This window comes from Aspergillus fijiensis (assembly GCF_003184825.1).
Source record: "Aspergillus fijiensis CBS 313.89 unplaced genomic scaffold BO72scaffold_37, whole genome shotgun sequence".
Taxonomy (NCBI): Eukaryota; Fungi; Ascomycota; class Eurotiomycetes; order Eurotiales; family Aspergillaceae; genus Aspergillus; species Aspergillus fijiensis.
The window spans coordinates 26,560-49,860 of NW_024469013.1; the positions used below are offsets into that span (position 1 = coordinate 26,560).

General features: G+C 51.3%; 8 protein-coding genes across 8 annotated transcripts; 5 read left to right on the plus strand and 3 right to left on the minus strand.

Moving 5' to 3' along the window:
- Positions 1-1,197: 1,197 nt before the first annotated feature.
- BO72DRAFT_498054 (putative Cu-dependent DNA-binding protein) lies at positions 1,198-2,219 on the plus strand (the record flags this gene model as incomplete). Its single annotated transcript, XM_040948738.1, has 3 exons — positions 1,198-1,273; positions 1,339-1,475; positions 1,665-2,219. 3 exons carry the CDS (start codon positions 1,198-1,200, stop codon positions 2,217-2,219), a joined length of 768 nt encoding a protein of 255 aa, XP_040799406.1.
- A 1,094-nt stretch (positions 2,220-3,313) lies between these two features.
- On the minus strand, positions 3,314-5,860 carry BO72DRAFT_470043 (putative actin polymerization protein Bzz1; the record flags this gene model as incomplete). The annotated part of the gene is made up of 6 exons (XM_040946995.1): positions 3,314-3,693; positions 3,773-4,937; positions 4,984-5,064; positions 5,109-5,636; positions 5,726-5,752; positions 5,816-5,860. The coding sequence occupies 6 exons, from the start codon at positions 5,858-5,860 to the stop codon at positions 3,314-3,316; spliced, it is 2,226 nt and encodes a 741-aa protein (XP_040799407.1).
- A 589-nt stretch (positions 5,861-6,449) lies between these two features.
- dbp5 (ATP-dependent RNA helicase DBP5) lies at positions 6,450-8,756 on the plus strand. The gene is made up of 6 exons (XM_040945101.1): positions 6,450-6,816; positions 6,924-7,092; positions 7,156-7,653; positions 7,706-7,943; positions 7,993-8,193; positions 8,249-8,756. The coding sequence occupies exons 1-6, from the start codon at positions 6,741-6,743 to the stop codon at positions 8,519-8,521; spliced, it is 1,455 nt and encodes a 484-aa protein (XP_040799408.1). The 5' UTR covers positions 6,450-6,740; the 3' UTR covers positions 8,522-8,756.
- On the minus strand, positions 8,562-9,067 carry BO72DRAFT_170424 (uncharacterized protein). Its single transcript, XM_040939363.1, has 2 exons — positions 8,687-9,067; positions 8,562-8,622 (listed from the first exon to the last, which is right to left on the minus strand). The coding sequence occupies exons 1-2, from the start codon at positions 8,937-8,939 to the stop codon at positions 8,603-8,605; spliced, it is 273 nt and encodes a 90-aa protein (XP_040799409.1). The 5' UTR covers positions 8,940-9,067; the 3' UTR covers positions 8,562-8,602.
- Positions 9,068-10,966: 1,899 nt separating this feature from the next.
- BO72DRAFT_170492 (putative WD-repeat protein) lies at positions 10,967-14,997 on the plus strand. Its single transcript, XM_040939365.1, has 4 exons — positions 10,967-11,372; positions 11,482-11,507; positions 11,557-13,117; positions 13,171-14,997. The coding sequence occupies exons 1-4, from the start codon at positions 11,196-11,198 to the stop codon at positions 14,959-14,961; spliced, it is 3,555 nt and encodes a 1,184-aa protein (XP_040799410.1). The 5' UTR covers positions 10,967-11,195; the 3' UTR covers positions 14,962-14,997.
- Positions 14,998-16,186: 1,189 nt separating this feature from the next.
- BO72DRAFT_449799 (oxidoreductase, short chain dehydrogenase/reductase family) lies at positions 16,187-17,346 on the plus strand. Its single transcript, XM_040945102.1, has one exon. The coding sequence runs from the start codon at positions 16,326-16,328 to the stop codon at positions 17,160-17,162; it is 837 nt and encodes a 278-aa protein (XP_040799411.1). The 5' UTR covers positions 16,187-16,325; the 3' UTR covers positions 17,163-17,346.
- Positions 17,347-17,479: 133 nt separating this feature from the next.
- On the minus strand, positions 17,480-18,873 carry BO72DRAFT_170513 (uncharacterized protein). The gene is made up of 2 exons (XM_040939366.1): positions 18,422-18,873; positions 17,480-18,335 (listed from the first exon to the last, which is right to left on the minus strand). Exons 1-2 carry the CDS (start codon positions 18,529-18,531, stop codon positions 17,711-17,713), a joined length of 735 nt encoding a protein of 244 aa, XP_040799412.1. The 5' UTR covers positions 18,532-18,873; the 3' UTR covers positions 17,480-17,710.
- A 1,770-nt stretch (positions 18,874-20,643) lies between these two features.
- BO72DRAFT_460399 (putative GTP cyclohydrolase II) lies at positions 20,644-22,168 on the plus strand (the record flags this gene model as incomplete). The annotated part of the gene is made up of 4 exons (XM_040946467.1): positions 20,644-20,751; positions 20,822-21,778; positions 21,828-22,109; positions 22,163-22,168. The coding sequence occupies 4 exons, from the start codon at positions 20,644-20,646 to the stop codon at positions 22,166-22,168; spliced, it is 1,353 nt and encodes a 450-aa protein (XP_040799413.1).
- Positions 22,169-23,301: the final 1,133 nt, after the last annotated feature.

Here is a 23,301-nt window from a genome sequence, read left to right on the forward strand (position 1 = left end):
CAAATGTCAAATTTTTAAATCACGCAGGCCCAGATTGGCTCGTGCTTCAAGCAGTTGAAGGAAATGGAAAGCTGCTCAGCCACCTCCATCCATCCCGCCATGGCTCGAGCTTTTCCCACACTTGTGCTCTTCGTGCAGCATGGTCTGCAAGCTGCAAGCTGTAAGCTGTAAGCTGTGCGCCGCCAGGGTCTCGAATTTTGGATCTCCAACAGGTCCCAACCCAACCCAGACCTTTTCCCTCCGATCATCAGCAGCTCGAGCGTACGGAGTAATAATCTCTTCGCAGTCGCCGTTCACCTGTCGCTGCTTAGTGCCTTTGATCCAAGGCAGCAGGAATATGATTGTAACTATAGCTAGTCCCGCGAGAGGATTTTCTGTGTTATTGTTCATTCATTGTATGCGGGAATTTGCTGCACCATTCGGTTTTGCCCGCAACTAAGACGGATGCGGCATCTCGTTACCAACGAATTGTCTCGATATTTCGCTAGGGAAAATCCCGCATGCTAATCGCTGGTTTTTTTGTTAGGGCAATTATATCATCATGGACTCCGCAGCCAGCGGGAGAGAAGAGGAGGAGGAGGAGGAGGAGATCGAGGGAGGAGAAATCAGCTAAGGAGGAGTTGGTCCTGGCTGGCTCTGGCGCACTGCACTTGCACTCCCTTCGGATTACCTCTTTCTCTCTAAACTGACTACCTCCAGTATGGTAAGTTAGCAGTCAGAACCTGGGACTTTTGGGTCCATCCAGGAACGGACCCTCCCCAATCCCCCCCCCCCCCCCCCAAATATTGCGGTAAAATGAGACCCAAAAACCGCGCATGCAATCATTTCCCTTGCACACGAAGCTCAGGACCTACCTACCTACCACCTACCCCCTCCCCCCTCTTTCACTACCAGCTACGGAGTACTTTCTTTCTCTACCGAGCTGCCTTATTCTATACAGTCCAGTCCAGTCCTTGCCATCCATGTAGTCGATCCGTGGCTGTGCCCGTTCCCCATCCCCATGCGGCTTTGCCTTTTTCTGTAGTAACGCTCCATCTGGTGGTGTTCATTTCCCCCATCGGCGTCTCTAATCTTTTTTTTTCTCGCTCGCTGGTTTTCCGGCCCATCACGTATTGTTTGCTCTTACCTATAAATCCTCCCCCCTATCCGCCTGGGAATCATGGCCGCCTCTATTCCACTTCAATCTTTGTCCAAGGGATGCTCATCGACGGTGAAAAGTGGGCCTGTGAAGCTTGCGTTCGCGGTCACCGAGTGACCACCTGCAAGCACCATGGTAATATATACATGCCTTGTGTGAATGGTATTCCAACCTACCTGGCTAATTCCACCTCCGCACAGATCGACCATTAATCCACATCAACCGAAAGGGCCGTCCCTTTGCAACCTGCTCGGTCTGCAACTGCACGCCGTGCGAGGCGCCCGAGGATCACGCCAAGCTCAAACGCGAGGCCGACGCCAGATGTCAAGCATCAAAAGTAGAGCCATCCCCGATGTTCAGCACCAGCATTGCAAGCCCCCCGCCCCAAACATATACTACAAAGACAACCAAAAAAGCCCACTCACCATCTGAATCTGAATTTTCCCACACACTCCTTCCTCATTGCTCCAGAGAACAGTCTAAGGCTGATGTGGAATTCCCTTTGGCGTCTTGCTCTTTGTTCTAGAGAGCCGCCGGCAGATCTCCTCGTTCCACCTCGGTGGGCTCCCTGAAGCCGATTGCGCCGCGTCCTGCGCCGTCGTCCACGGGCGGTGGTAGCAGTGGTGGTGCAGGTGCAGGATTCCGGCGCGACTCCCACTCTCCCCCGACAGGGGACTATGACGATCATCGCCCTCGGTCCATCATCTCCGTGAGCCCGCCGCCACCTCCACCACCCCCATCATCCCAGCTGTGCCACCAGCAGCAGCAGCAGCAGGGTCTCATCCCCGGTACGCCCGGCAGCAGTCCCATCTACCTGCCCGGCACCAGCACCAGCACCGCCTACCCGTCCCCATCATACTGCACGATAAGTGACATCCCCAGCTCGCTGAGCATGGTCAACCCGCTCGACTTCGAGAACGGGGTCGGGGTCGGGGTCTCCTCCTACGCAGACAGCGCGTCCGCCGCCGCCATCTACGCCCTCGAAGACCTCGACGTCAATGCTCTGCCCGCCGACGTCTTCCAGGGCGATTGGTCGTGGCTATCGTTATCGGAGGAGGCGGCCCTCCGGGACGAGGTATAACATTTGCAGACGGGCTGGATCTCACTACCGGCTCGTCTACTTCCAAAGGAAAGAAAGCAAAGAGAAGCGATGGTGCAAATGTTATGAGTCATGACGTATACGAGAATGATGATGTTTGAGTGAGCATGAGATAGCGATGGCTGCGTGGAAGGGGGGGGGGGGTTTGTGTCTGGACGGGGAGCACAGAACCATTAGTTAGCCGTGGGGAATCTGTTGATAGAACCGTCTGGGGTAGGGGGTTTTCTGCTGAGCTTCGAGGGCGGGGGTGTTCGCGCCTTCGTATCGCAGGCTTTATATATAGGTTTGTTGCGCAGTTTGCGCAATACCTACAGCAGGATATAGGTATATAGCAATACGATATACAGTCAGCAGATCTTGTCTGCGAGCAATGAAGATTATCCCCCTCCCGCCTCCCGGCAACAAAGAAGATTAAATGCAACCCTGGGAATATCACCTATCGCTGATCTCGATCTCTCAATCTCTGTAGTACTCCTTACTACGGTGCCAAGGGTATACCCCTCGCTATGGAATCGGTACTGTGGTGAGGATGCCCATGGCCACGGAGTCGGAAGCTATAATACTACGAAGCAGTGCATGGCAAGATAGCAGGGAAAGACGACTGAAAGAATCGATGAACTTGAATCTTTAGAGCTGAGATGGGAAATGAGTTGGGAGAACGAGACAAGGAGGCGGAAGGGGAGAACGATTGAGAGGATCAAGTACAGCTATCGAATATAGCATCCCCAAGCCTAGTTATACAACCTAGTTACAGCCTGGAGCGCGGCCGGCCTTTCCTAATTTAAATCCCAAGGGTGGTATTCTCCAATTACCGTCACGCTAGCTTAAGACAAGTCCCTGAAACAAAAGTACAAGTTTAGCTATGCTCGATTATGTACAGCATAACAGCAAGGAGCACCGTATGTATTGTGGTATATGTACTGCATCTCCCGCCATCTCACCCCCCAACCAAATCCAATTGACAACTAGCAATCCGTGAGCCTTGTCTATTGCCCAAAAGCCACATGCTACCTCCCTAATTCCTTCCACCTGGACCCTCCGTACCTGGAATCCCCACGTTTGTTTCCGCCACCTGTCTAAACATCCTGAATATAGTTCGCCGGCACGCTCTTCGTCACGCCCCCCCGCTCCACATCCGCCCACCCATCCCCGCTATCCCGGTTCACCAGCACGAACCGGTCCCCCTCGCTCATACTCCATTCCATGTCGCTGCGGGCCTCGTAGTCGTACAACGCTTCCACGTAGGCCAATTTCTTGGCCCCCCGGCGCGGCGCCACGGCGGGGCCGATGCGTTTGCTGCCGCCTGCTGGCAAGGTAGAGGCCGAGGCCGAGGCCGAGGAGTTGGTTGAGTAAGTTGATGCTGGGCGTTCCATCGGAAGGGCTTCGACGTAGGAGGCCGGGACGAGGCCTTCGTTTCCGGTTGCCGGGGTTCGCACGCGAAGCCAGCCAGATCCGTCTGTTTTATGTGGTGATTAGCCTGGATATTCCAGAATCAAGGATGTGAGAAGATGAAGGATGCGACAAGAGTATCTTACCATCTGGCTCTACAATAACGATATCGTCCCCTTCTTGGACGGTGACTTCGTCATCGCCCTGTGCTTGATACGGATACAGCATCTTCCCGCGGGGTTCGGAAGAAGCCGGTTTGGAACTGAGGGTCGGGGTGGATGGAGGACTGTTAATGTATTGCGCCGGCGGTGGCGCAAGGATGCGGTTCCGCTTGGAGGCGGCCGCGGCAGCGGGTTTGGTCTCTGTAGCTGGTGGTGTTGGGGTTGATGCAGGTAACTCGGCTGTAGACGGGGAGAGACTGGTGGCGGTGGATAAGGAGCGGTTGGCACTGACGGCGTAACCGGAACTGAGTGAGTTCATGGTGTCTTTGCGTGTGAGCGAGGGCGCCCCCGTTGGACCGCTGGATGATGACGGCTCCAGGTCGAGAGTCGGGGTCGAGTTGGCCAGCTCCTGTCGCTCGGCTTTGAGCTTCTTCTTCTCCTCCTTGGTCTGCTCGCCCGGACATTCTGCCGGCACCTTCATCTCGCACTTGCTGTGGCACGTATAACCGCAGTCGCGGCAGTCGAAGCCCTTGGCTGATAGACCCCAGATGCGCTCACCGCAAAGGTCGCAGTTGGTGGGGATCTTGAATGTCTGCGACTTGAAATTGTGATTGCGCGCCCCCAGCGACAGGTCGCCTACCACGGACATGATGGTTGATGTCTCAACTTCGGCCGTCAGGCGTTTGCGGTCAAGCTCATGCAACGTCTCTTGCAGGAAGAAGATGGACCGGACTACTTCCACCTCGCTCCGTTTGTCCCTGCCCTGCTGGATCGCTTCGCGTACCTTCTTGGCCGCCTCTACCTCTCGTCGCTTCTGATCGGTCTCCACTCGCAGATCGCGCACCTGTGTCTTGCTCTTGCTGAGAAGATTGCGCAGGAAGACCTTGGCGGTCTCGTCGGTTATGAGGGCTTCGTCATCGTGCCAGACCGGGCTGGGCTCGAAGCCTACATTGGCGGGTTCTTGAAGAGGGGTGGTGTTGTGGCGCAAGAACATGAGCGAGTCGAGATGAGGGAGGTTGCGGGGGATCTCGTGCAGGAGATTGGACATGTGCTCCACACTTTTGGTCAGGTAATTCTTGTCCAACTGAGCTGCCTGCGCCCAGATTGAATTCAGCTTCGCTACACGGGTTTCGTTGAGGTCTTGCAGCCCCTGCGAACGTTAGTGTCATAGCTGAGGCTGGGCGAAAGAAACCTACATCGAGTAGCTCGGGAACATATTCGTGGTAAAAGCGCTCCTTGAGCTTGTTCGTCACGTTGATGCTGATGAGGTAGGTGTTCTGCTTCTGTTAGTGTGCGATAGGAGCTGTGATTGGCTACATACCTTGACGTTGTTCATTTCCAGAATCTGCTGCTGATAGGCCGCTTGGGCCTTGGACTTGCTGTGGTCAAACGAGCTCTCCATTTTCTTCCGTCGCGCTTCCACCTCCTGACATGCACCGTCATATTTCCCCTTGACCTTCTTAAGCTCGCTGTAAGAAGAGTCCCTTTCCTTCTCCAATTTGGCATGAAAGTCGACGTGGCACTTCCGCAGTTCCTCGTATTGCGCTGCGGCTTGTTTGAGCGGCTCCGCTATTTGGACCACCAGATCCGTGCCGAATTGGTCGCGTTCGGCGGCGTGCGCCTCGATCGCAGTCAATTGCGTCGTCCATGTCGTGAGCGAGGCGCTTTCGAGCGAGCCCGGGGTCATACTTGGAGTATCTCCTACACTCAGCGTGCTGATCTTCTTCGCCTTGCGGTCGTTGTACTTTCTGCACAGCGCCGTCATTTTGGCCGCATATTCCTTCTCGATAACACTGCGCTCTCGGTAGAACTGTTGTATCTCATCCAACCACCCGATGCCATGGGAAACCTGGGGAGCGATGTCTTAGCACGGAATGTCGCATCGACCGTGGTCGTGGGGGTGAATGCGCGCGGACGAATATGCGGGGAGGGACATACCCAATTGTTGACTGGTTTGAAGGCATCCTGTTCAATTTTGCTGTTAGCGACAATACTGGTTGTTTGCCCTAACTGCAGACATCATCATACCTTCAGTTCTGCCCCAAAATGAGGGGCGACATCTGGGGTTGCCATGCTGACGGCTAATTCGCTGCCCGAAGATCACGGCGCAGAAGACTGAGGACGGGGATGCGAAACCAGGAGAAACCGGAATGTGTCGGCCTAAGATAACCCAAGCAGGCGCACGTTGAAATCACCAACCACCCGGAGAAGGGAAGCCTGGTGCGCGACCGGTGTCAATGGCAAGGGATCGGAGCAGCAGCGGAAGAAGCCGAAGTGGACAGCAATCACTAAGACTTAATGATAGTTTGGAGAAGAGAGGAGAGACGCAGGCAATCAATCAATCACTGCGAAAGGAAGGAAGCGGGGAAGAACACAGCTTAGGCTGGATGCAGTAAAAGCCACGGAAGATTGCCCGATGACAATACCGAACGAGGCTGTCAGGCCACGTTGGAGCACTACGTCATTCAGCCTGATGCCACTAGAGTAAGGTACCGTACCGTCGATGCCCTTTCACCGCCCTTTCACCGCCTACCACAATGGGCATCACGACGCCTTCCGGTTCTCCTTCCTATTCAGGATTAGCGCAGCTCAAAGGCGGTCCGGACTGGTTTTTCCGCCGTCATTGTCTGGTGATGAGCAAATGAGCATAGCAACTTGAACACCCATTACTGCCTTATTGCTACCGCGATTGCTCTGAGTCCCGAGTTGGTCCCGAGTAAATCTTTCTCTCTCCTTCTCTTTCTTCTTCGTCCTTGAAAGGATTTCCACCTCTGCCTTGTGTTCGCTTGAGTCGCTGTTTGGAGCCAGCCCTTCGTCGCGCGTCTGGTTTAAATAGAATTACCTACCCCGCTGCTCCCCTCCTTCTTCCGTCTGGAATCAAGCAGCCTTTTTATTATTTTTCCTCACAACACACACCGTCCTCAAATTACCTTTGTCGTTTCACGAGCTTATCATGGCCTCCGACGAACAGCCTGCTGGCGGCTCTCTCGCCGACCGCATTTCCAAGCCCGAAGAACCTCAGCCTGCAGGTATGGACAACACGCGGCGGCATACCTTCCTTCGACCCGGCGACTGTGTCACCCTCCATCGCGGTCGATCGCATCCAGAACCACGCTAATCCAGCCCTCTTACGCAGAGTCCACCGAAACCCCCAAAGAAATCGATCAGACGGATGGAGCGCCCGCCGCCTTGGGTGGCTCCGATCTTCAGGAACCCGACTACACCGTGGAGGTCAAGCTCAGCGATCTGCAAGCCGACCCCAACAATCCTCTGTTCTCAGTCAAGAACTTCGAGGACCTTGGCCTGTAGGTCACATGTCAATCAAATCACTGAATGACCCTTTGGGGCTAACACCGTTTGCTCAACAGCGATCCTCGTATCTTGCAAGGATTGTCGGCTATGAACTTCCGCAAACCGTCTAAGATCCAAGAAAGAGCTCTCCCTCTTCTGCTCGGCAACCCCGCAAAGAACCTGGTCGGCCAGTCCCAGTCGGGTACTGGAAAGACTGCCGCATTCACGCTCAATGTCCTCAGCCGCATCGACCTCAGCACGGAGCAACTGCAGAAGACCCCACAGGCCCTGATTTTGGCCCCTACGCGCGAGTTGGCGCGTCAGATCGTGGGTGTCATCCAGGTCATGGGTCAATTCCTCCCGAACCTCCTCATCGGTACTGCTGTGCCTGCGGATAGCAATGCGCGCCCGACCAAATTGGAGTGCTCCGTTGTTGTGGGTACGCCAGGAACGGTTACCGATATGATCAAGAGACGCACCATCACGGCCAACAAGCTCAAGGTGCTGGTTCTGGACGAGGCAGATAACATGCTTGACCAGCAGGGTCTTGGCGATCAGTGCATCCGTGTCAAGGCGTCAGTTTCGCCATTCCTCTTCCGAATACTGTGATGACTAACAGCTTCGCAGTTTGTTGCCCAGGGATATTCAGGTTGTGCTCTTTTCGGCCACTTTCCCTACGCACGTCCACGAATACGCTTCCAAGTTCGCCCCGAATGCGAACGAGATTACCCTTCAGCATGAGGAATTGACCGTCGAGGGTATCAAGCAATTGTATCTTGACTGCGCCAACGAGGAAGAGAAGTACCAGACCCTTGTTCAGCTTTATGGTCTTCTCACCGTTGGCTCTTCCATCATTTTCGTCAAGGTTGGTGGATTTGGACTCGTGCCACAGGGTTTCTGCTAATCCTCGCTAGACCCGTGCCTCTGCTGTCGAAATCGAAAGGCGCATGGTGGCCGAGGGTCACACCGTTGCCTCCCTGACCGGTGGTATCGAAGGCTCGCAGCGTGATGCCGTGATTGACCAGTTCCGTGCGGGACAAGCCAAGGTTCTGATCACCACCAACGTCCTCGCCAGAGGTATTGATGTTTCGACCGTTTCCATGGTCATCAACTACGTAAGCAATTTGAGATGTGATCTTCAAGTTCATGCAAGCTAATTCCCGTGATCAGGACATCCCTGAAATCCACCAAACCAACCCTCGCGCTCCGCGCCAAGCGGACTTCCAGACCTACCTTCACCGTATCGGTCGTACCGGTCGGTTCGGTCGTGTGGGTGTCTCGATCTCGTTCATCTCCAACCGCGACGAATGGGAGATGCTCAACCAGATCCAGAAGTACTTCAACACCAGCATCCAGCGGATTGACACCAAGGATTGGGACGAGGTGGAGGATATCATCAAGAAGACGCTCAAGAACACCCGTGCCCAGGCCGGCTTCCGGTGATTGTACTGCCTCTGCCCTTGCTGTTTGATAGTCACCGTTCGATTGCCGCGGATTACTAGTCGGTTGGAGCAAATTGTTGGTTTAACGCCTGGGCTGTACTGCTGTATGGGCTGCGGATGAGTTTTATGAATCTTTCCATGATGGCTGAAAAATTGCACACCACACATATTAATAGATACCAGTTCATATTTGAGTTGCTGAAAACCAACAACCCCAGAATAGATATGCAGAGCTTGAGCGTTTCGATGTAGGTTTTTCTCTGTAATGGACGGCGATGTATTGTCAGACATGTGATATGCAGTACGGAGGTGAGGAGTGCTAGGATAGAATGTGGCCATGGACTGAGCCCGGCAGTGCGATTCCCACTGAACCCGAACAAACCGCTTTCTTCCTGCTTTAAATCAATTGGTCCGAGCATGTGGGCACCGGGTGGTCTTGTTGTCCATTTGACCCTCCGTCTGAATATAGAAGTTGGGGGGGTTCCCAGGCGCGATGTTGACAGGAGATATTGTTTTGCCGGACCAATCGAGATATCTCATATCAATTCACATCAACAACCATCCAGACCGGTCCGAGATCTGGCCAATAGAATCTGCTGCAGCAGATGCTGTAACAGCTGGTGGAACTTGATGTGATTTGGTTGCTTCACCGATGCTCGCGCATGTCGGTGGACATCATAGTCCCACGTTTGTGTCATGTCTTATTGTAGCTGGAGGGTAGGTAGATATGCCAGCCCAGCGCTGAGGCACAGCCCGACTGAGCTCCGTGAAAGCGCAATCAGGCCATGATCGGCTAGTCAAAAAGCCAAAGACCGAGACAAAAAGACATACAACAGAAGGGATTCGCTGGTGGTCACCCACCCAACTACTAACCTCCCGGCGTGTGGCTTGAACGCGGCCAGAACGCGGGTGGGTGCCGTTCGGGTGAGCTAGCAGGTGAGGCCATTCTACGGTCCCGCAACCGAGGGCTGAGTTATCTAAAGAGGGTGACCTATCGCACTGGTTGTGCGGCAGTTCACGCAATGTCACCCATGGAAACTTTAATTCTTACCGAATCTCTCTCCAGCAATATTGATTGGTGTAAGTTAATATACTAAGACTGCTAAGCCACCTAACCAACTCAAGACTATCTACTTTGAGTCTAGATAACACGTAATCTTACTCTTTTAGTCTGGTAACAAAGAAGACGAAGTAAGTAATAGATCCGAAGGCTTATAAATTAGGAAACAAAACGCCTCTAGCTACAGTAGAATTGACCAGGCCGCGTTATCCGGATATGTCGAAATTGTAACGAAGCCCTTTCAGCCTTTTACTTGCCAGAAGGATGATGAGAGAAATGACTGAGGAGACGACAAATTCAATCAGAAGCATGAAGAGAGTCGAGAGCATTGCATCGCGCCTTACAACCATGCAAGAGACATCTATCGCTTGCCCCACAGCGGGCTGGAGTCACATGATGATGGGGCTGAAAAGTGCCCCTCTCTTAGCTCAGACAAGTATATTAAAGCTGAGCTGACCAGTTTCATTGTATTTCGCTTTGCTCTATCCTTCTTACTCCCTTACCTCGTGCCTCTGAGAAAGGTTACTCCTTGACGTCTGCCTACTCGTTGACCATTAAGTTTGGCGACCTCTTCCTTAATCTTCGGCCAAAGCCTCTGATTGTATTGATAGAGCGAATGCTCGATTGATCTATCAAGTACTATCCCAAGCGTGTGATTACTCTGCTTCTTTGAATTGTTTCAACATGGCAGAGGCCCAAGAGCAATCTTTATCAGCACAAAGCATCACTAGTCCTGAGACATTCCCGTGCCGAAAACGACTCTTTTACAATGCCTATACTATCGGATGGGTGTGCGCTCTTCCAAAGGAGCAAGTCGCAGCCAAAGTCATGCTGGACGAAGAGCACGAACCTCTTCCGACTCCTCGAAATGACCATAATGCGTATACCCTTGGCTCAATACGCAGTCACAATATCGTGATTGCTTGCCTACCAAACATAGGAACCAACTCTGCTGCGACTGTCGCGACCTCTATGATAAACACATTTCCGTCAATCAGATTTGGGCTTATGGTAGGAGTTGGCGGCGGAATCCCGAATAAGGTTAATCTAGGCGACGTGGTGGTCAGCCAACCTGTTGCTGACTATCACGGGGTAGTACAATATGACATGGGCAAGCTGGAACGGGGTGGGCAGTTTATTCACACGGGCTCACTAAACAGACCTCCGAACACGCTGCTCAACGCGTTGAATCAGCTGAAGGCTAATCATGAAATGTACGGATCGAAGATAAATGAGTATCTGAATGACGTGGAAAGGCGATACCCACGACTGGCGCCAGATTATACCAGGTGTGAGTACTTGGAGGACTTATTGTTGACATCGGGAAAAGTGGATCAGTCTCCGGCCAGAACCCACCTGCTGTTCAGTTTTTGGCGAGCGATCATCGCCACTGTCGCATATCTTCTTGGTTTATGGACTATTAATCCAGATGAGGAATATAAGCAACCATCGGAGCCGCCAGAAGGAGCAAGAATCCGAAGAGAAGTAAGAATCCACTATGGTCTTATCGCATCCGGGAACAAAGTTATCAAAGATGTTCACTCCCGAGACTCTATCGACAAAGCATTCGGTGGGCATGTGCTATGCTTGGAAATGGAGGCAGCTGGGCTCATGAATGACTTTCCATGTGTTGTTATCCGAGGTATATGTGACTACGCAGACTCGACAAAAAACAAAACCTGGCAAAACTATGCGGCAACTGTGGCCGCTGCATATGCAAAGGAATTTTTGGGATGCATTCAGCCTAGTGTTATTGATACCGAGGTGTCAGCAAGAGCTATATTGGAAAAGGGTAAGTATATGGTTTTAGGAGAGAAGTCATACGGCCCTAATCATCTTTACTATCTTCCGGCTTTTTTTTCTATACAGACACCTACTGACAGTTCATAGTTGAGCGGCAGACGCAAGAAGCACAAGACACACTTAGGTAAAGCTAGGTAGAGGATTATAAACGAATACACAGCTAATATAAGAAGTATAATTCAGTCTCAATTCAACCAAACAATCGGTTGGCAAAATCTGAGGGTTGTCCAAGATGCATTGTTTGACTCTCATGGAAATCAGCATGAAGAATGTCTCCCCGGAACCCGAACCAATTTACTCAACGAAGTCGAAACTTGGGTTGAATCGATAGATGGGAAGTGTATCTTCTGGTTGAATGGTATAGCTGGAACAGGAAAATCAACTATCGCTCAAACACTTGCAAGAAATCTTGATAAGAAAGGAGAACTTGGTGCCTCATTCTTCTTTAAGAAAGGTGAAGCAGACCGTGCGACCGCAAGATATCTGATTTCAACAATTATTGGACAACTAGTGAAGCACTATCCAAAGCTAGCACCAGGTGTTCTCAAAGCGGTCAAGGAAAAGCCAGATATTTCCTTCAAATCACTTCAGCAGCAATTTAATGACTTGCTCCTTAGCCCACTACTTACTTTACATTCAGCAAAACCTACAACTGTTGTTGTTGTGATCGATGCGTTAGACGAATGCGACCAAGAGGATGATATCAAATTGATCATCCGGCTTCTACCAGCACTTCAGCAGTCTCAGGCAGTACGTCCTCGAATATTTCTGACTAGTCGATCCGAGCTCCTTATTCGCCTAGGCTTCAAGGAAAACGAGCATCACCAAGACTTGATCCTCTATAAGCTGCCAGAGCCCGTAACTGAACACGATATTCGGTTATTCCTAAAATATGAATTTACCCAAATCTGGAGGCATCCATCCTCCCTGCAATGCTCACTTTCACCGGTTTCGCCCGGAGATGACAACTTTGAGAAACTGGTAACTATGGCAGTTCCCTTGTTCATCATTGCCGCCACAATTTGTTGTTTTCTTGAAGATGGATACAAGCTTCCGGACGAGCGTCTCAGATCCGTTCTTGAAGACAGAGCCATGATATCAAGATCTGATATGCAGATGATATGTCAAAAGATCTTAGATCGACATCATGCTTCCAGGAGTCAGAATAAACTTATAGAAATCTTGCAAGATTCTTATAGTATCATTGGAATCATTATTCTTCTCGCTACTCCACTTTCAGTCAGAGCTGCTGCTCGGCTAAAAGAAATACCCGATACGAAAATCATCAGTCAACTGCAAAGATTTCACTCTACTCTTGATACATCGGCAAATCTCGAGGCACCGGTTCAAATTCTGCGTTTATCATTCGAGGATCATCTCTTGAAAACAACAGAAAAGAGACTTTTCATCGATAATCAAGAGATACATGGGGAAATAGCATCATACTGTCTCCGGCTTATGAAAGCCAAGCTCAAAGAGAATATCTGTGAGCTGGAGAGTTACGGAATACAGTATAAGAATATCAGACTTCAGATTATCAAGAAATATCTTACTTTGGATATACAATACGCTTGTTTTTTCTGGCTTCGACACCTTAAACAGAGCAAAGATAAGATCTCTAACTCTGATATTCTCTCTTTTCTCCAGGAGCACCTTCTTCACTGGTTGGAGGTACTAGCTCTCATAGGAGAAATATCAGAAGCATTGGGATTGATAAATATCTTGAACTCAAGAGTATGGTTAAGTTTCTATTTGCTTACTTTAAAACCTAGCTGATTATTATATAGGTGCATTCAAGTTCTGAGCTTGCAGGTTTTCTTTACGACGCAGAAAGGTTCATTCGTCAAAATAGCTATATCGCAGGAATTGCTCCACTACAACTCTACCGTGCTGGACTTGTCTTCGCACCTACGAAAAGTGTTATAAAGAAGATCTTCTACGACAAGAACATGCATCAATTAATAGATTTAACGGCAGTGGAAGACTCATGGAGCTCTAACCTACAGACACTTGAGGGTCATTCTAAAGTGGTCGGCTCCGTGGCCTTCTCACCGAACGGCTGCATATTAGCAACAGGCTCAACTGATCATACTATCAAACTCTGGGATACAGCTACAGGTATCGAGAAGCGGATGTTATCTGGCCACTCTAACTGGGTCTTTTCTGTGGCATTTTCACCAGATAGCTACATACTCGCAACAGGCTCACGTGATCATACTATTAAGCTCTGGAATACAACTACAGATACTGAACAGTATACACTAGCCGGCCACTCTGGTCCAGTCTACTCTATAGCTTTCTTACCAGATAGCTGTATACTGGCAACAGGCTCAAGTGACTGTACTATCAAACTCTGGGATACAGCCAAACGTGTTGAATTAGACACGCTTACTGGCCACTCTGGTCCAGTATACTCTGTGGCTTGCTCACCAGATGGCTGTTTACTAGCAACAGGCTCAAGTGACCGTACTATCAAACTCTGGGACACATCTAAGCGTGTTGAGCTATATACACTTACTGGCCACTCTGGCCTAGTCCGCTCTGTGGCTTTTTCACCAGATGGCTGTATACTGGCATCAGGCTCAAGTGACTGTACTATCAAGCTCTGGCGTATAGCCCAAGGAGTTGAGCATTCTGGCCCAGTCCGCTCTGCGGTTGCAACAGGCTCATATAATCGCACAATCAAGCTCAGCAATTTAGCAGCGGGCTTCAAGCAGCACACACTAACGGGCCACTCTAGCCAGGTTTTATCTGTGGCGTTCTCACCGGACGGCTGTATGCTAGCAACAGGCTCACGCGACTTTACTGTTAAGCTCTGGAAGACAGCTACAGGCGTTGAGCAGTACACGCTGACTGGCCACTCTGGTCCAATCCGCTCCCTGGCCTTCTCGCCTTTGTTACATAGCCACCTGCTGGTAACAGGCTCAGATGACCAGACTACCAAGCTCTGGGACATAGCCAGAGGTGTTAAGCAGTGTAAACTAAACAGTCACTCTGGCCCAGTTCTTTCTATGGCCTTTTCACCTAACGGCCGCATTCTAGCAACAGGCTCGAGTGATTATACTATTAAGCTCTGGAATACAGCTACAGGTACTGAGATTTATACATTAACTGGCCACTCCGGCCGGGTTTCTTTGGTAGTCTTCTCACCAGACAGCTGTGTATTAGCAACAGGCTCGCATGATCACAATGTCAAGGTATGGGATACAACTACGGGTATCATACGGTACACACTCAGCTACTCAAGTCTAGTCCGCTCTATAGCCTTCTCGCCAGACGGCTATATACTAGTCACGAAGTCAAGCGACCACCAGACTATCAAACTCTGGGACGCGGCCACAGGAGTTGAACAGCACACGCAGACCGGCCATTCTAGATTGCTCTCTTCAATCCTCAACAAACCTAGGTTCAATTCTCATTTATCTATCGAAGATTCTTGGATATCTTTACGAGGTGAAAGAGTCCTGTGGCTAACTGCTGAATATCGCTCGTTTACAAGTTATGCTGTGAAGGATAATACAGTTGCCCTTGGATTTCGGAACGGGCGTTGTCATGTACTACATTTCAATTTTTTATGAATAAAGCAGGTTAATATATTTTTTACTATTCTCTCCTATATCTTTATCTTCTTAAGGATCTAGGATATACCCTTGGTGTGAATAAGAGGTACTGTTGTATTGTTTCTAGACTAGTCAGCAGTCACCACCTGTTTATCATCTACTCAAAGATCTGAGTCATTATTGCATGGTATACTTATTTTTAGAGCAGGATTACTTCTCAAGTTATACTATGAAGGATAAGTCAATTCAATAGAAAAAGGGATATACAACCAGGTCAAGCGCCATTTCTAACTTCAATCTTTTCTTTTTCGCTGCCTAGATGGCCGGTCCGCTTAGTTACTTGTTGACGCACACCCTATTAGCGTAGTCAGGTCATTCTGCTCACCCAAGCTCTTGACAAAAGCAGCCAAATCACCCGCATTCACCCTTCGTCTTAGCGTTGCTCACCCATTAAGCAGCGACCGAGAAAAGGCTCAAACTCCAGTCGGTTGCGTTCAATATGTGGCTTGAGTACGGCTGAGCGGACGGGAAGCCCTATTTTCCACACCCTGTGGTCGTACGTGCTTGGTAACGTCTCTCTGCGGTTTAGATAGAACGTGCGTGTCGATTTATCAGTGCATTTATGAAAGATTGGGGGAAGGCGAAGGGAGGAGAGACGCATCAGCCTCGGGATCAGCTATAAGGATAGGGCATGGATTATATGATTGGCGGCTGTTATAGTGCTTGGTCTTACCACCCTTTCTTCCCTTGAATATGGATGTCTAGTCTTCAATACTGCGTTTAAGATATGCAGCACTGCCAACCGCAGAAAGTGTGTATACTGCTCCCCAGGGGTGCTCAGATATCCTTTGGCGGAGTTAGCATCCCCCGGAGATTACGGTGATAAGAATCGAGCTAGAAGATTCAGTGCGGTGTTTACTAATGGCACATCCTTTTTGAGATAACTGCACCTTCTAAACATCGTAGCACGTTGAAGACATCAGCCGGCTAAACGGACATTCGCCAGGTGCATGCGCCAGTCACCAGCCACGGGGGCCTTTCTGACCGAAGCTCAATTGACGGGAATTAGCAATACGAGATGGATCCTTCTGGTAGATACAGATCCGACTTAACCACCAACCAAGTATGGCTCTGTTATCCCCGCCCCGGAGTTAACACGAGCCGTTGACATGTCTCCAGGGCTGTGTTAGCACAGCATAAGAAGGTGGCACGACCCAGTCAGCCAGCAACAATCCCAGCAACGGTCCAGTACAGTACGCAAAAACCATCTCGCCCTCTCCAATCCCTTCCCCGAGGTGCTCTCCCAAGTGAACCTCGACAGTTGATACAATACACAATCGCACGATCAAAAGCAACCTCCCACCCAAACCAACCAACCAACCATGAACCCAACCAACACCATCTCCGTGAACAAGCTGGCGGGCACGCGGATCCTAGTGATCGGAGGGACCTCCGGAATCGGATTCGCCGTGGCGCGCGCAGCGCTCGAGCACGGGGCGAACGTCTTCCTCGCCAGCTCGCAGGCCAGCAAGGTGGACGATGCTCTCACGCGACTGAGAACCCTGTATCCAGACCCGGGATCTCAATCGCGCATCGCCGGGGGATGCGCCTGCAACCTCGGCGACCCCGCTACCTTGGAGACCCACGTGCGCGGCCTCCTCGAGCAGGCCACTACCACCACCACTTCCACCGCCACAGAAAAAACCCTCCTAGACCATATCGTGTACACCGCCGGCGACGCCCTGGGGCTCAAGCCCGTGACGGACCCCACGCTGACGGTGGCCGACATCCACGCCGCGGGGACGGTGCGCGTGCTCGGGGCCCTGATGGTCGCCAAACATGCCCGGAGCTACATGCGCGTGTCGGCCCGCTCGTCGATTACCTTCACCAGTGGGGTGAATGGGCACAGGCCGGCGCGCGGGTGGGCGCTCGCGGCGGCGAGTGGAGGCGCGGTGGAGGGGATGGCGCGCGGGCTGGCGGTGGATCTGGCGCCCGTCCGCGTGAACACGGTCAGTCCGGGCGCGGTGTTGACGGAATTGTTTGATAACTTCGGGGATGAGGAGGCAAAGTTGGCGGCGGTGGAGCGGTACGCTGAGGAGACGTTGGTGGGGGAGATTGGGCGGCCGGAGGAGGTGGCGGAGGCGTATGTTTACCTCATGAAGGATCGCTTTGTGACGGGGACGTTGGTGCATTCCGAGGGGGGGAAGTTGTTGAAGTGATTTTGTGGGGGTTGTTCGAAAGGGAGGGGTATCTGTTTATTCACCTTCGTATATTCAAACTGTTTTAACACTCTCTTGTCTTGCCGCATATTTAGATCTGGGCCCGATGGAGTGGTCAAATGTAGACCTTGCAGTTTTGTGAAGGCAGGAAGCTGTGGCTGAAGGTGCCTCCCTGTGGATCTGCTGCGTCAGAGCGATGATGATTGGACGAGACACATATTAGGTCTGAACCTAAGAGCTTTGAGTGGAATGAGGCACTTGAATCTATAGGATGCATTCAACAACAAATGACATAGAAGTTACAACCAGAACACTTGGCTACATTGAGAGAGAAAGATGAAAACCAATTGAAGTGAACATGTTAAAATGACTAGGCATTTCAGTGTCGTATTCAGCTAAGATGCCCTATACGACGTCCATCCAGCCCAAAATCCTATGCATAGACGTTGTCCCAGATGCATCACACGATGCTCATGCTGTTCCCGATCCCGAGCCTTCAGGTCCCTGCTGCTCCGGCTCCTCCAGGAACGAATAGCGATCCTTCCTCTTCAGATCTTTAGCTTTCCAGTCATTCGACATTTCGGGGAATAGATCCAGTATTCCATGAATACTCGTATCGTGGGCCACCACCACAAACAACGATCATCCGCATCGAACCTCTGAACGACCGCAAGGGTCTCGCGAGCAGCAGCCTCTTTCTCCAACGATGGCGCCTCGCTGGGATGTTCTGACTTGGGGCGATTTACCCTTGCGTGGAGCACGGCCCCGGGGCAACTGCGACTCGGCACGTGCACATATACGGAAAGGTCAGAGGGTGAATGGGTCCGCAGTACCGAAGGCTGGTCGACGCTGTAACCTGCGAAATAGATGAAGGTGTCCTCGGTGGTGCGGGCCAGGGCGTTCAGGTGACCGAGGGCATGTCCTGGCGGGGAGAGGATATAGAAACTGCCATCGCCGCAGTAGTCGAGCGCTTTGAGGCCTCCGATCTCCATGTCGAACTGCAACGGCGTAAGTCCTTCCACTTTCCGAACGAGGAACTCGCGTGCCGCAACAGGAGCTTCCTTCACGGCGGGCCGACCGGGGTAGAAGGCTTCCTTGATTCCGGGTCCAACAACCGGTTTAGTACGGGAGGGGAAACGGGAGGGTCGTCCGACGTGATCGATGTGTGCGTGACTGCCAGCAGATAAGACATCAGAGCCTGTTCAGATCGGCTGCCATCGAAAGGGGGAAGGAAGGCCCTTGGGGAAATGCATCCATACTTCCGGATAATCGCGTCAACGGTGTTGCGCGCCACGCCATGCTCTTTCATGATATCCTCAACACACTTGTCAACTCGCATATCGCCGCCCATTTCTCTGCCAGCTTCCATAATATGCAGGGGAAGTCGAACATGTCTTTGGAAATTCCCAGATCGAAGATGACATTGCACCCTCTACCAAAGGCGTCCGTATGATGGACGAGGAATGAATACGTGAGAGCAGTCCGCTTCCCCAGGCCCTTGATTCGAGGACCCATGGATTGCCATGTTGGCACGAAGGGGGCGTATGTGATGTCGATTATCGACACTTGTACCGTTGACAAAGAAGAAGGGATGTCCAGGGAGTTTTGACTGCCCATTTTCCACGCGTTGATCGACTGACACTTTGAGCTTAGATCTTGGTTGATGTTTTTATCCGTGGGTGCTTTCAGTCGGGTCTCTTATGAGCTGTAGAAGATTAGGCAGTGTCAGGACTCTTCTGCTTACGCCCATGAAGAAGAGCTCTCACCTGGGTTGAGTAGATGTTTCGTATCCAAGGACGAGGGGAAAGTAACAGCAGCAACTCCTTTCATAATACGAACTGAGATGCTGTCTCCGCGGGTGGTGGAAGGTCGAAAGACCGGGTATGAGCTGACTACTCGGGACCGATGATCAGCTCTCAAAATCATCGTTCATGATTTACTAGGTAAGTACCTACATTCACCCGCGGCCCAGGGGCTTCTTCAAAGTGGCTGCTTCTTGGACATGGACATTCGCATTGTGGGAGTTGAGCCCCCCCACAGGGTCATTGCATTCACATAGCACCAGAGTCAAGAAACTCCCTGGGAGAGTGATTATCTTGGCATGGGGGAAAAGCTAAGTGAAGTAGATATTCGATTGTGCCACACGCAGAACTCACTACTAAATTGGAAAACATGTCAACCAGAAACTTGATCGAATGTTTTAAGAGTCTGTATGATCTATGGACTCTCCCGGTAGTTTTGTTTGATATTGCGATGCTAAGGCTTACCTGATCGTTGCTGTCTGCTTCTAAGCAAGCAGGAACGTCCCTGACAGTCATGTGAGCTGTTTTCTTGGTGTCTACGGTTTGCCGTATCGCTGTCGATCGCTGTTCACCATGCAGCGCACTCATCGTTCATATCATTTACCTTGAAGATTATATGAAGCTCTATGGAAATTTACATGCGAGATTAATACATCAATTTCGTAACCTGTAAGCATCCAATTCATATTCAATCTATAAAAGATAAAAACTACGCTAGTAATGATCTAGTTACCGCCGACGGGGCTGAGAGTTACTCCAATAATAGTCACTGGAGATGTTATCAAATTATCTTTGAAATGTCCTAGCCCTAGATGATAAACGCTCATCCTCGAGGAATAGTCTCAAGAATACTGATCTAGTATTGCTACCAACGTCTCCGGCCAAGAGTTTCGGGCGACCGACCGACTGGTTTTTGAGGCGAGGGAAGCTTTGGAATGAGGGGCTGGTCATCCGCCCTGCTGCCCCCATACCCATCGTCATCGTGCAGCGGCAAATTTGTTGATTGATCCAGCTGCATGGACCAGCCCGGATCGCGCCTCTCACCGACTTCCTCCCAGATGATTTGTTGGATCTCATCTCAAGGATAGCAGTAGGCTTGGTTGATAAAGAGATTAACAGGGGGAGAGGGGGGACAAAGGCACTATGTAGTAGTTATCAGTGCTTATCAGTGAGCCCTGATCGCCCGCAGTGGAGAAGATAAGGAAAGGTCCGCAGCCATGATAACCAACAACCCAGGTAGGATAAGATAATAACCCAAGGAAGGCAGTGCGGGGGGGGGAGAGTAACTTCCCTACTGTAGTACGAGACAGGACAAGAGAGAAAAAGAAAACCTAAGAATGAGAGAAAGCCTGGATCCAACCAGGCAAAGCAAGCATTGGGGCCCAAGTCACATGCACCCTGGTATGCCCAGTAACAGCTGTAAGTTCCTTAGCTTTCATTCACTGGGGGACAGCAAGCAGCCTGATCGGTCGGACCGAGCAAGCTACAACTTCCCTCTTCTACTCCCCTCCCCCTCCCCCTCCCCCTCCCACTCTCATTCTCCATTCCCCATCGTCATCTTCTCTTTCTCCCCTTTATCCACTTCCACTGCTTCTCCTCTTCCCTATTTATGTCACTGAATCCCCCCCCTTCCTTTTCTCTCTTCTTTTCATATCCTCTAATCCTTCTCCCGTGTCACCATGACTGCCAGTACCCCGCAGCTTGATACATCCCCCAAGCCCACTGAAGCGGCGACAACCGTCGTTCAGTCGCCGACTTCTACTTCTCGTTACAGCAAGCACATTGTCGTACGTGTGGCGTGTAGTTCCCCAGTTCCTAACTCTTACAGAGAAACCCACTGACCCACACTCCCCATAGCTAACTACCTACCCCGGCCAAAGCGGGATCGATCCCGTCCCGCTCGAATGGGGCGCCCCCGATGCCAAATCCCGCGGTCCGGTGATCGTCTCTCGTAGCCCGAACCTCCTCAAGCGCCGCAACGCTATGGGCGCTCATGGCGGAAGCTACAGCATTTACAACGCCCTCGCGATTGCGGCGGGCGACCTGGACCCGGATTTCCGCCCGGACCTCCGCAACAGCGAGCCTACCTTCAAGTTTCCTCCGCAGCCCGCCTGGGGCGACAAGACCAAGATCGTGTCCATGGACCCCTACGGCCACGATGTCGTCAACCAGTACCGGGACGAGTTGGAGGCTGGCTGGGACATCCGGCCCACCATGGCTGTCACGCGCGCGAACATGAAGCTGGCCGAGATTGGCGAGGCCGTGCGGGAGGGCAAGCTCGATGTCGACGGTTCGATTGTGGTGGACTCCGGCGGCGAGGTTCGCGTCACCAAGGTCGCCGTGGAGCCCGTCTGGTACCTGCCGGGGGTTGCGGAGCGGTTCGGCGTGGATGAGGGGACGCTGCGGCGGACGCTCTTCGAGCACACGGGCGGAAGTTACCCCGAACTCATCACGCGCCCAGATCTGAAGGTCTTCCTGCCTCCGATAGGTGGATTGACGGTTTACATCTTTGGGCCTCCCGAGAGAGTCTCAGACGAGAATGTCCGGTTGGCGCTGCGGATTCACGACGAGTGCAATGGTAGCGACGTCTTCCAATCGGATATCTGTACGTGTCGTCCGTACTTGGCGTTTGGTATCGCGGAGGCGATCCGGGAGGCGCAGAACGGCGGCAGCGGCGTGGTGATCTACTTCCGGAAGGAAGGTCGTGCTCTGGGTGAGGTCATCAAGTACTTGGTCTATAATGCTCGCAAGCGCGGTGGTGATACTGCGGACAAGTACTTCACTCGCACGGAGAATATTGCCGGTGTTCGAGACGTAGGTGTTGCCCATATTTTGCGGTCGGTCACTGCTAATTTATGATTAGATGCGCTTCCAAGCCCTCATGCCCGACATTCTGCACTGGCTGGGTATCAAAAAGATCGACCGGATGCTGTCCATGTCCAACATGAAGCATGACGCCATTGTTGACTCTGGAATTAAGATCTTGGAGCGTGTGCCTATCCCGGAGGACATGATCCCCAATGACTCCCGCGTCGAGATCGATGCCAAGATTAACGCCGGCTACTTCACCACCGGCAAACAGTACACGATGGAGGAGTTGGCCGCTGTGAAGGGACGCGGTTGGGAGAAGTGGGAGGATGTTACGGTATGTGGTGTTCCTCTTTTGGTTTCGATGCGAGCGAGACTGACTCTTGATAGCACTGATGTTATGCCCGCTTCTTCCAAACCATGACCATCTTTGACCCAGCGTTCGTCATGTCGACTTTTCGCACTTATAGTCATACCAGAATTGCATAGCAAGACTTTTCCACAGATTGGGAATAACAGGAATAACATAAACATCAGGGCTCCACTTAGGACTGCACCATAGGATATTTCTTGTACAATCACAGCAGTGGTAGCGCGTATACTACCTGTCATCCGCTTCAACCACACGAGTAGTCTGGAGCCGTAATCCCATCACGCCATCACCAATCATCCATCAACACATTCCGAGCTTTGAAGAAGAGTCAGATTGGGAGCGACAGAAGTATTTACCAGCTGCAAGTCTTCCAATATGGCTCCAAATGAACGAATAGCAGCTAGCCAAAATCGTTAGTTGAATGGAACCTTGTCGCACTATAAAAGAAGCTTGCCCGAGAAGGAAAATAAAAAAGAGAGAAAGAAAAACACAGGAAGAATGCTTATATATCGCAAAGTTTTCGAAGATATTTACTTGGTTTGTTGTAAGCATCGAAGATACAGAAGGCAGATCATTGACTAAATGAGTGAAAGCGGATGCTTAAATGTGCTAGTGCAGCGTGTCAATACTGTCAACTGCGGTTTATGACGATTGACTGTCCCATGCTGAGGGTATTAGCATTGGGCAGTATTTGACCAGGTATGCTATCACAGATCATCCCGGGATCAACCTGATGCAATCTTGTTCTCACTTGGGCGATTGGTGCTCTCAATGCTTCACTTCTGTGCTTCTTGGTTAGCATCTATCTTCCAGCTGCGCAGGTTCTGCAGTGTATCACTTGTGGCCACAAATTTCACAGCTCCCCATCGTCGATCTGCAGCCAGATCATCTACATTAAGCTTTCTTCTAGTGCTAGATGTTGAGAGATTGAAGATCACTCTGGCTTCGCTGAGATCCAATGCATTACTGTATCACGAATCATAACTAAACCCGGTCCACAATTCGCCAGTCCTTCCACCGGTCGGTGTCAAGGAATCGCGAAATCCATCATCACGGATGGTCGATAGATCTATCTATGCGAATGCATGATTTTATTCCCAATCCCTATCCTCTCCCAGTTGGGGTAAATGCACTGCAACAATCCTGACTCGGCAAA